The sequence below is a fragment of the Diorhabda sublineata genome, chromosome 2 (assembly GCF_026230105.1).
Source record: "Diorhabda sublineata isolate icDioSubl1.1 chromosome 2, icDioSubl1.1, whole genome shotgun sequence".
In the NCBI taxonomy this organism is placed as follows: Eukaryota; Metazoa; Arthropoda; class Insecta; order Coleoptera; family Chrysomelidae; genus Diorhabda; species Diorhabda sublineata.
The window spans coordinates 29551266-29564122 of record NC_079475.1 but is presented as its reverse complement, the minus strand read 5'-3'; the positions used below and the strand labels follow the sequence as shown (position 1 = coordinate 29564122).

General features: G+C 30.8%; 1 protein-coding gene across 5 annotated transcripts in view; it reads right to left on the bottom strand.

Annotated features, from left to right (window-relative positions):
* The window catches only part of LOC130440858 (ras-GEF domain-containing family member 1B-like), a 551095-nt gene that overhangs the window by 39762 nt on the left and 498476 nt on the right, over nt 1–12857 (bottom strand). For 2 of the 5 annotated variants that reach the window (XM_056774233.1, XM_056774232.1), the window contains exons 2-3: nt 11038–11815; nt 8357–8416 (exon numbers count right to left, since the gene is read on the bottom strand). In XM_056774233.1, coding sequence (XP_056630211.1) covers nt 8357–8416; nt 11038–11805 — 828 coding nt within the window. In that variant the 5' untranslated portion in view covers nt 11806–11815. Of the gene's footprint in view, nt 1–8356; nt 8417–11037; nt 11816–11864; nt 11924–12857 lie in introns of those variants that run through there. The other 3 variants (XM_056774235.1, XM_056774231.1, XM_056774234.1) reach the window with 2 other exon arrangements.

Sequence of the window (12857 nt, the reverse complement as noted above, 5' to 3'; positions counted from 1 at the left end):
TAAGAAACACGTTTTGTGGTAGAAATGGGTATCTTTAAGGAACTGTGAAAGATGAGAAAAAATGTTCCATTGCGAGCAAAAAAAGTTTTTAGAAGGCCTATATGTTGACTCTTGAGCGGACACTAAAAATAGTTGTAAATGAAAATCTATTATAGGAATATTTATGGTCTAAGGAGATAATAATTGTAGAGAGGGCAAGGTAGTCGACAAAGGTTAGTATTTTTTTAATAATGGTGCGAATAATAGAGGAATATAATTTATAGTTGTTTATGAGATAAAATAAGAATTCATTATAACTAGAAACAGAGCTTACATGAGAAAGCAGCATTTAAGAAAGGTTTAGATATTTTTAATACAGTTGTATCTTTCAAGCAACTACGGCCATGTCAAGGTCAGGCCAGGTACTTCTGGGACCATCCTCGTAATTTATTACCTGACTATCACATTTCTTTCTATGTTAGGCTAAGAGCTCTAAGATGAGGGTAGATTTATGAAGAATAACCTGGTACAAATGTACAATTATGAGTAATTATATTATAATACTTAAATGTTAATTTCACATGATAGATAACACCACAATATAAAAGAGTTTGTGTGTTTTTGTGGAACTTTGAAATTTTTAACTTAATAAATACCAAGAGATTTTGTAAAAATTGAAGATATGAAGAAACAATACAAAACTTACTCACAAAAAAATGATTGGATACGTAGTTGTAACAAAATATTGCTGCTTACTTTTTGATGACGATAAAGCTTGGGTAGACATAGGGGTCAACGAGCTAGAGCACCTATGTTTAAAGATAAAGGCACGAAAAATTTATTTTTGTAATTGTATGGAAAATACATTATCAAGATAAACCAACATCATTTCCTAATTCAACATATCGGTTAAATATATTTAGGCATAATGAAAATATGTTGAAAAATAAATAATATTGCCAGAAAATTATCAATAGTTTCAAATTTTGAGAGACATTTGAATTGGTTCTACGCGGATATGATGATAGGTGATACTTTTGGTAATTGTGGCATATCTCCGCCTTTTTGGCTGAATTAGATCTAAATAAAATACCTTATTGTTAGTTATGTGAATAATCATGGTTAAGTTACAAGAAATGTTAAATCAAAGTTGTGCAAGACATTTCCAAAAATCGTATTTTCTTTAAAGGTAATAAAAGTGAAGTAATAAAGTTTAGTAAAAACTTCTGTAAAATTATAAAATAGTGATTTATGATTCATATTTTTGAATCCATCATCCCAGTACGAAACTTGATAAAATCATGGAAATTTGGCAAAGGCGAAAAATCTTCCACAAAGAAAAAAACCTAAAATTCCCCACGAATTGTTATTGTACCACAGTCGCCTCTTATTTATATAGTAAATAGTTTTCCTCGATACTAATATCTTTCAGAATAGGTTCCCGTCATTTGTGTAAATTTGAACATATACGAGTATAATAATTATATTTAAATCCAATGGTGAAAAATAATGGTGAAAATTATTAACTGCCTTCTTCCACGGAAGAAATATCTGTTAAGTAAAGGCTCCAACTATTTCTTCGTTATGCTTCTCTACACATGTCGGCCTCTTCTGTAAACCTCTACGTCACTCAGAGAGTGATGGTAAATTGATATTCTTCACGTATAGTTTGGGAAAATTAATTTAAAATAAAAACATAATTCATGTAATGAATAACGGTAAAGTTCGTCAAGAATATTTCTAAAGTGAAACATAAATTTTATTTGATAAACGCAATCAACTCTAGTTAAAGTATTTGAATTTTAATGGCAATGTTTCGAGAGTACAAACTTCAGGTATAAATGTTTTATATCCACGTTAATGTCAATAATGTTTCTAAAAGGTCAAAGTAGGGCCGAAACGTGTATATTTACTATAATTTATTCGCATTGCATTGATGGATCTATAAATCTTTACGACCCTTATCAAACTTATATTAGATGAAGAACTCTGGTAATATTCCAATATTATCAAGATTTAGAATATTTTAAATTATTGTCATGAGATTCAAAAATAAATTATTACGGTCGTCAATGACGTAGCCTGACACTTAAATGAATTTTTTCTACTTATAAATATATCTGAATTGTATAATTTGAAAGTAATTGATTGCTTCTCCTTTGGTTTATTACCGAATTTTCATTTTGGAATTAAATACAAAAAGTTGAACTTATATTGAGCAACAGATAAACTAAAATGTAAACTTAAGACGGATTTTGAACTTAATGCAACATAATGAAAAAAACTCAAGAATACGATATTGACGCAGTATAATACAGTATTTCAACGAATATATAAACTAAGAGATGAAAAATAATTCTATTATCAGTGTTATCTGAAATATTTCCAACCTCGACCTGAAAATATCAGCTTCTATCATTATAAGTTATAAACTAGCAAGCGTTGAGAGATTCCAACTTCATCTTCAGCTATTTGGCTCAGTACCGAATTTTTATTTTGAAATTGAATATAAAAAGTTGAACTTATATTGAGACACAGAAAAACTGAAATGTAAACTGAGGAAGGATTTTGAGATAACTGTAATAATTATAAAAAAAACTCAAGAATACGGCATTGAAGTAGTATAATACAGTATTTCAACGATTAGATGAACCTGAGTTAAGATGGAAAATTATTCTATTATCAGGCAAGTACAAGGTCTGAAATGTTTCTAGCCCCGACCTAAATATAATAGCTTTTATCGTTATAAGTTATAATAGTATATCATTCATGAGTTCTTAAGTTGTATTTTTTTAACGTAAAATATTAAAGCACTGAGAAATCTAAGCTCACAATAATGTTGACAGGTTTGAGTAAAATTTATTTTGTTTCAAAAGCTACTTCGATTTATAAGTTGTTTCAAAAACCACGATGCCTTAAAAAGCATATATACGACTAACACATTTAATATCGCTGAGGACTTAGTGTTTTGTTCTGCGCCTCCAAACTGCAGGTTCCAGGTTCAAATCTGGTTTAGGAAAATTTACTTTTTTATTTTTTGATTGAATTGGAAATATTTAGTAGTGTTTTACATGACAAAATTATAAAAAGAAGGCATCTGACAACAGTGATTAATGATTCTTTAATCACTATCGTGCTTAATGGGTATTATTAAGATCGAGCGAGCAGATGTATAATGGATACATTATACAACAGTCGTGGATAAAATATGTTTACGCATGCGTTGACAGTTTCGCACTACAATTTCATCCATATTGGACGCTTAATTTCTATTTAATAATCATACAAATAAGTGAGTCATTCTGAAAAAAAGAAAAAAAGAGAGTATCGAGTTGTCATTAAATATTTGGTTTTAAACGGCAATACCCCTAAGCAAATGGAAAAAGAATTTGACAAATCATTTAGGACCGTCAAATTTTAGGTATCTGAATGCAAATGTCGTAGCTTGACTAACGACGAGCGTTAGGAACGGCACATCTGCAAATTTCACCAATTGTTAATTGATGACTGTTGAATTAGAGAGATAGAAGAGGCCATCGGCATATCGAAAGAGCGCGTTTGCACCAAAAGCGCATTCGAGTAAACATTTCCTATGTCTTATTGACCCAATTTGAACAAAATAAGCCAAAGATTTGGCGACGATTCATAACTGCAGATTAAACCTGAATCCACCACTACACTCCTGGAATGAAAAACTATAAAGACAGTGGACTTGTTCCGAAAATGCCGATGATTTCATCGGCTGGCGACCAGTTTTTGAGAAGATTCATATACTATATAATAACAGAATAGAATTAGGCATCATTGTTTAATAACGAAAGAAAGAAATTGACGAGAAGCTACCGCATTTGAAGAAAAAGAAGGTGATTTTCTATGTGAACAATGCATATTCTCACACTTCAGTGTTATGGCTAAAATTCACATAATGCACTTCGAGTTGGTTGACCAGCAACCATATTCTATTGACTAAATCTGGCGCCTATCGACTTTTAGTGTTTCCTAAACATGAAATTTCACTGGCCAGACATATATGTTCATCAGACGATGACGTTATTGCATATGTAGAAGCTTACTTTGAAGAGACGCCTACTTTGAAGAGAGGCCTACTTTGAAGAGAAAAATCTCTTGTTTTTTTTTGATGGGCCGGAAACTTTTCGGTCAACTCCCCTAGTATTGACAAAAAAAGTAACATTAACTGCTCACGTAATATCTTAACAGGGTGTAACCACGTCCGACAGGGGAAGAACAATTATATAGTTGTCGTTATTCACGTCTCATACGGCACTTTAAAACAATAGGTTTCCATTATTTAGTTTAAACCGTATGAATTCAATAGGGTTTAATTTACTATCTAGTATCTCCAATTAATTATTACTCTGGAGTGAAGGTCTAATATTTCATTGTGCTAAACATGGAATTTGAAAACATCTTTCTTAGAATACATTTTAAATATGAACGATTCTTTAAAACTCATATTTAGTACGTTTATGGACTTTTTCCAATTGATGGATTTATTGCGTAAACTGGCAAAAGCAATTCATTTCTAGACGCCAATGTTAATTGCTTTGAGTCCAGGAAAGAGTTTAGATCACGAGCTATAGATATTGAAAATTTTTTTAACGAATAAATGACAATTTTTGATCGAGATCCTATTACCTCAAATTTATTTTTTCTTTAATCATTGTTAGTGTAGTAAATGATGCTGAAAAATCATCCTAAATTTATTGCTAATAAATTTAAGGTGAAAGAGAGGGTAAAATAGCAAACTTAAAAACAGGAATATCTTCAAAATTCTCTTAAATATATCAGTACAACTTCTAGTACAGGATTTCATTGCTTGATTTAGCAACTAGCTTTTTGATGATGTTAAATGGATGTTGGATGAGCATGCAATAGATTAAAGATAGATAACCTATTAACAATTAGCCGCAATTACCTGTAATTACTTTTTGTACATTAAATTGCTGATATAAATTGTAATTTTATGTTATGTTAAAGGAAATATTGTGAAAAATAAAAAATCGTTTCTAGCTTCCAATCAGCCGCAACTTTAAGGTTTTACAGATGTATATAGTTGTATTACTGTTAAGTATTTACAGTTATCCGTGTTTTTTAATTTTAATATAAATTACTGTGATATATTATACTTCCTGTTTACGATAATTCATGGTTGCCAGTTGAACAGTGGCCACAAACAGAGGTTGTTGCCATGCTTTCAATAAACGTTTCTCGCTACAGGTAAGTGTGAGTGCAAGAGAAAAGGTGCAAGAATTCTTTACGTGGTGTGAATAAGGTTATAATGTAGTGTAGATGGAATTCTAGTATTATTAAGTTTTTATTTAAGAAGCATAAATTCTTGAAAATGATGAAAATTCATTGAAAAAGTCGTCAACGGAATGCATCAAGTACATTAGTGCTGCGTTATTAGTTTACGGAATGTTCATATAATATTTCCGGGTTTTCTCCAAACAAATTACGTACTACACAATATACTGCTTTTAAACGTAAATCTTAAAATTATACATATTTTTATTCATTTACTGAATTAGTATCAATACCATTTGAATAATCAGAGTCATAATTTGCATCCATGTTTCCTTTTTGGTGTTCATCTTTTGATGTCACTGATACCGGGTCGTCAATGAACCACGTTGGTTTTGCCAACTGTACTCTTTTTGATGAAATTTGACACAACATGGCTCAATTACTTTTTCACATGCAATTTATGAAAAAAGTTCGCAAAACTTCAGTGATTTCCAACAAGGTAGAAACAAGTTCGCGTCCAAACTAGACACTTTTTTCTGACATTTTCTTATATTTTTGACTAACATTTAGAAATATGTCACTTTTCCTCAATTATGAAACGCACTTAAAATAAACGCAGTAAATACTTCTGCTGACAACCAAGAGCTTCAATGGTGTATCACTATTTAAAGTTTTGTCATTATATTTATAGTTTTCCTTTTTATGAAACAGATAATTGTTAACCTTCGTGAGACAAAAAAAAATTTTAAAATTCAACAACAAAAAATCTGCATTAAACATGAAATGGAGTGTTCGCCTTCAATAAAAGAGAAGATAAATATACTATACGAAAAGTGCTAGAGTTGCCATTCTTTGTTTTTATTTATTGCTGGAAACGAATAGAGCTTATTCTCTTACACTCACACTTACCTATAGCGAGAGCATGGCAACCTCTATTTGCGGTCATTTTTTAACTGGAAACCATTGACTATCGTGAACAGGAATTATATAACTTATAATATAACTATAATTTTGTTTTGATATTCTAAAAAACAGACTGTAAATATTTAACCAAAATATACATATTTACACCTGCTAACTCTAGGGTTGCGACTCAGAGCTGCCCACCTTTGTTTTTTAGTTCTTGACATTATTTCCTCTAAAATGACGTGGATTTCATGTGAAAAACATAGTTGCAATTTATCAAATCAATTATATAAGAAAGTAATTGCGGCTACTTGCCAAGGCAACCTATTGCTAAACCATTGCATATCCACTCATTATCCATTTAAAATTAGTTTAATCAAAAACTAGAAAGCAGTGGGATTTATAAGAGCCGATTTGAAATCTCGATACCAACCCCAGATGTATGAAATTACTACAGCTTATCTAATCAAAGAAAAAATGCAGTTAAAACTAAATTGCGCAAATTTTGGCAAATAGCAGACTCCTCAGATTAAATCAAATTGTTAAACAATTGACCTCAAGAATCTCAGAATCGGTTTAAATTTTTAATGAAGGTAAGCATCAGCATCCCCCTATACCACCGACAAACGAGACGTGGATAAAAAACAGAAGTCGTTGCGATGTTAAAAAAATTTTTTTCACAACACAAGCTGAAAAGACACATACACGACAACTATATATTTAAAATTGTTGGAAATTATTTTTGTTATTGCTAGTTTTAATAGCTCATAAATATTAAAGGGACATGGCCAGGTATCTGCCTACCATCTCCAAATAATATATATAATATTCAATGGTACACAAGAGAATCTTGTCAACAAACCACATCATTCATATCATATTTTGGTATAAGAATTTTATTCTCACCTCACACAATACGTTTTAATGAGAATCATCTATTAATACTGATTGATAAGTTCACTGTAATTCAGGTTTCACTCATTCGTAGGTACTGTTGCATTCAGAAGCATTCAATATGATTCAGATACTTTGTTAGAGCTATTATATTAGATGATGTATTGAATTTACTATTGAGTTAGTGATGAAACAGCTGCCAGTCAAATACTGTTATTATTTGGCAAATCAATATATCGGTTCATGTGACGATGATTATGTATTTTAAATTAAAAGAACTTAGTGTAACAACAGGTGCTATTTTACAGAACATTATCATAAGAATGAATTATTCATCCAATTAATCGGAAGTAAGTCTTATTTTGATAATAATGATAACGACAAAAGGTCTATATTTTTAGTTTTACCCTAATGGAAGTGAAAGTAAACGAATCAAATTCAGCTTTATGTTGAAACAGGAAAAACTACTTCAGAAACGAATATTTTCTCTCCTTTCACTCCCGGTAGCTTACAAATATGAGTTATGGATCAAAATTTACGAAGTTTTCCAGATTATAATAGTTCTGGCCCCCTATACTCATGCTTCACCTCACACATATACAAATACGAAGTTGAGCTGCGAGCATCAAACAAATTATGTTATTTTGCCTTTCTGTAGGTACTCAACTCAATACAGACTAACTCAATTGGAGCAACTCCACATGCTATGACTCACTTTCGTCAAATAAAAGTCACTTAGATTTTCAATTTTGCCGACTTCTCATCGCTCTTACACACAATTCAACTTCGCTATTATTTTCGTGAATTTCCAACTGATTTTAGAATGTTTGCACAAAATAGTAACTCTAATTTGAGTACATTTCGTAACATTAAGTCTAATCCCAACTCCAGTTTATTTATCTTTATTTTTGTTACTTTTAGCATAAGATTTCGGAGTGAACGGAATATTTCTTGACATGGCTGAAATACTCGAACATTTGAGAGAATTGCCCCAAAATTCTGAAATTTTTATGGCATTTTGTATAATGGCCGTATTTCATGTGGAAACAACTGGATTTATTCTTATTGCAATACACTTGACAACCATAACAGTGTATGAACAATTTTTACAAAATTTTAAAAAATTTTATCGGATGTTTATCAAAACAATAACATTTAGTTTGTATGAAAAATCGGGCTTTAAAAATTGCAGCCGGTAAAGTAGAGAGTAAATGTCCGAATACTTCAAAATGTATACAGTTTCCCTGGGCTGTATCAACCCATGCTTCTAACTCTAATGAATAATAATAATAGATACTATTATTGTACTCACCCTTCTATTTGAACAGTCTTTTGGTGTGAGGTCTGATGCTACTGTACCGAAAATTGTGGGCTAAAAATAAAAATAAAATTAGCTGTTTGAATCTCCGAAAATATGATTTGGCAAGCAGAATATTTTTTTCATAATCTTCAAAAAGCTGTACAGTGAAAAAACAAAGATATAAAAGGCTAGGATTTATTTGATTTGCAATGGATTTTAAAATTAATGTAATGGAGAAGTTATTGCTGTTGCGTTTTCCAAATGTATATTTTGGTAATTGGATGTTCCTCGAATAGCAAGAATACCACAAGAGCATATATTTTATTATACACAGTTTCGTAAAATCACATGTTTACGATAAAAAGAAAGCACTTGAGTACATAATCACATCACATTTTTTCGGAGAAGAATTTATTAACTTTTTTAAGGCACGAGGCAGAATTTTATCACAAATTAACTTGTGAGAGGTATGCAAAAAAATATGTTTTATTACCACAATACACTTTTATTATTATATGGTATCTTGATACTTAATTCAAAAAGCCGTTTATTTGGAAGTGGGGTTTACTCACACTCTTAATTGGACAGAATATGGAGGTGAGTTTATGTCAATGTAAATGCTTACTTTATACTACATCCAAACAATAATCGAATTGAAAGCAACCGCCTTCTGCACCTACGTGATCATTTGCTCAGAAAGCTCTTGTCTTTTGAGCAGTAAATTCTCTAGTACTGTCAATATAAATGCCGATTTAGTACTAGCAACACCGTTTATGGCAATATGGACATAACTCCAATTATGAGCCGATACGTGATTCTCGCCATTGAAGCAAACAATGCCCTTAAAAAATTTTTTATAATAACGTACGGTAATCAAAACAAGGAATTCATTCTATTTGTCTTTTCCTGACTGGATTTTGATAATATAATATCAAATGTTTATGATAAAGAAATATGTCTTCCTATCTCAAATAAAAGCTACTACCAATATTATATAATTACAATCCCTGGTGTATCCGCTGTGGATGTGTTAGTTCATGAATACATTCTCGCTACTCTTTTCTATATCTAGTTTCTTCATGTTTTAATTTTTTCTTATAAAATTTTTCTAGAAATCTAGCTTGTCAATTCCTTTTTGCCTGTCTATTGGTACCCGTTTTATAAAAGTATCCAAATCATTTAAGCTTTTGTTTTTCAATAGTTTCAATAACAAGCCCTATATTCAAGTCTTTTCGCATTATTTCATTTCATTTCCGATCCTTTCTAATGGCACTAGGTACTTCATTTCCGCTGCATGAATTTGATTTTTAAGTGAGTTTGTAAGTACAATGCTTTTCCTACCATATATAAATACTGGCCGAAATATTGATTTATATACTTTCGTTATGGTGTATTGTTACCTATTTCCTTTCCTCCCTTAAAATTTCTACTTAACGCATCATTAAGTTCAATTGTTACACTGATTTTTCATTCATAACTGCTTCTCAACTTCCGTCGCTCTGTATATTCACGCCTAAATTTGAAGCACTTCACTTCATATATCTCGATTATGAGGTCTTTTCGCTTTTCCCCTGTACCATTACTTTTGTCTTTTGAACTTTTGAACAATACTTTCTGCATCTTTCTGCATCTTATGTGTATCTGTATAAATTTTGTTTTCACTTATACATAATCCATTTTCGTTATGAATTGCACCGGACTACCCTCTGTCTTGATCCTTCTTAAATCTTAATCTTAAAACTTTTTAGTATTTCTAATGTAATATTATTGTAGCCCACTGAGCTACATCTTCAGCTAGTAACTTTTAATATACCGAAATAAAAGAAATTACTACTTGAAGAAACTTTCCTAACTTCTATTTCTATTTCTACTATTAAGTTATTACATAATTTTATTTCAAAAAATTCTTTATATAAAACATTATATTTTGAAAATTATCCTATTAGTAGTAGTAAACCCTTAGTTTTTCTATTATAAAAAAATCATTAATTTTCATGCCTAGTTATTAATGGAAAAAATTCATTTTCTATGATAACTTTTTAAATTCTCATGTAATAACTTGAAATTGAATTTATTGTGATTTTTTGAAGTACTCAAAATGTATAATATAATTTCTCTAAGACCTAATTATTTTACGAAAAATTAAAGTATTTCAGTTTCCACTCAGATAAAAAGTTATCTTCAATGAGCTCTATTTTTACTACACAATGTCAATTCTGGCTTGATCAAGGAAAAGCATTGAAAACGTGGTTTTCCATTACGAATATTAACTTATTGTTTCAGTTTAGGCTTATTCGAACCGTTTTATTTTCATTCCTAGAACTTCTTATTCAATGTACTAAAAACGGTTGTTGAAAAATCTATTTTGTTAAATATTAAAGATTAGTAAGAATATATTATTTTGTGACAATTTTCTCAACTATTTAGTGAGTTTTTTAAAAAATAGCTTTACCCAGAAAATATATTTTTATTTCATAAAATAGAAACTCCCTACTTGAGATCGAACCAAAAAAAAATAAGATTAGACATTAAACATTTATTTTGGTATGATTAAAATAAATTAAATTGATGTACCTAAGCACTGCATACATAAACTAAGTAAATCATCCAACTGTTACTATTCTACAAAAAATATTTAATGATGACAATGATCTTGTCTACCAATTATTTATTTATATATTATATGAACTTACCAAAATATTCTCAGTGTAGGCATTGTAGAATCCGTTGCTCCTGTTAAACGCGCACTTTTTAAACTGATCAGTTAAATAATCCGTCTCGTCCAAAGAACTCAAAGAGTCAATAGAACTCTGAGTAAAATCGACTTTAGTAGCCGACATAGAATTGCTCAGATGCCCCGAATCCTTACTGAGACACGGTTTCGGTTGATACGAAGACACGGGCACCGGTTCTTCTGATTCGTAACTAGAAGCACTAGAACAAGAACCAAACTTTCTATCGCTACCGGTCTCGTAACCATTATTGTCGTAGTACTTTCCGTGGTTTTCCGCATACTGCACATTCGAGTATTCGCCGTTTAAGAGCTCGCTGGTTGGAATCACTTTGATTGGTTCGAATATTTCTGTGAGGGCGCTCGAGTAGTAATTCGATTCTTTCGTTTCTCTACTTCTTTCGTCTACCACTCGGCCAGCACGGGAAACTTTAACTTCTTCTGTTGTTACCGTAGTTGATTTTACGCTAAGAGAAGTATCCAATTTAACAGGAGCTTTGAGTATTCCCGTTTTTATCAATAAACTATTTAATAAATCACACGGTGGGACTTGTCCGGTTACGAGTGCTTGTTTTATAGCCAATCCGTCACGTCCTTCTAATGTTACTGGGATGCCGTTAATATATAAAACTTCTTCTTCTTTTATGGAAGATTTTTTTTCGCAATCGACTACTTTAGCACCAGGGCCTAGAATAGCTTCTACGGTCTCTTGTATTTCCGGATCGTCCATCTTATGAGAGCTGAAAGAATTATGGGTTAGGAGAGAACGAAAAGATGTACTGTAATTACCAATAAAAAAACAGCAAGTCACGACTGGGTGGTTTATAGGTGGTTGGAACTTGTTTGGTTCTCTAGATATTACCGACAATATATTTTACGTACAAGACGGATCGAACAGCACCAACTGTTCAACGCAAATGTAATTAATAAACATTTTTATTGTATACAAGGTTATATCGCTCTATAATTAGTTTGGTATAAAGCTACCGAGTGAGTAAATGAATCATATATGGTATAATCTTGATTTGGAGCTTTTTAATCAGAAATAGAATAATGTAATGTTATTAAATATTCCTTTTTATATTTCCAGATAAGATTTAAATTTCTTTACCAAAATAATAACATAATAACATAGACCACTTTTTATAAAGCTGATACTAATAGCTATGCTAGCATGCGACATGAGTCGATTTTTTTGGTCACTAGTGTAGATTCCAAATCATAGTTTTATTTTTGTGTAATATGAAGATATAAAGTTTGAAAGTAATGATGAAGAGGTAGAGTAAATAGAAAATTATGTCAATAATCTTTTGAATTGTTATTTTATTATGGGTTTGTTTATGTTTTCACGTAATTTAATACTTATAGGAACAACATTATATTAATCTGGCGCACTATGTAAATGTATTCACATTTTATACTGTGAAAAATTTATAAAATATATACTTTGTATTTATATGCTGTTCAATACACGCAGTAAGAAGATCATGCTTATTCAACAAAAACTAGCTTATCAGTATAATAACGGCTATACCTTCAAGTTGCTATTCACGTCCTCATAAAAATTGCTAGTGAGCAAAAGATTATATAATTCTCGGTAGTTATTATTCATAGAGAAAATTGCATAGTAACCCATTTTAATAAAAATAATTACAAATTATACATTTTTCTTGAATGTTTTATATACATCTCATAGCGTGTTCACCTTTCATTTTCATTGGAATTTAATATACATGACATTGCACGCATTATCGTTAATGGGGAGTTGAAAAAATATGTGAA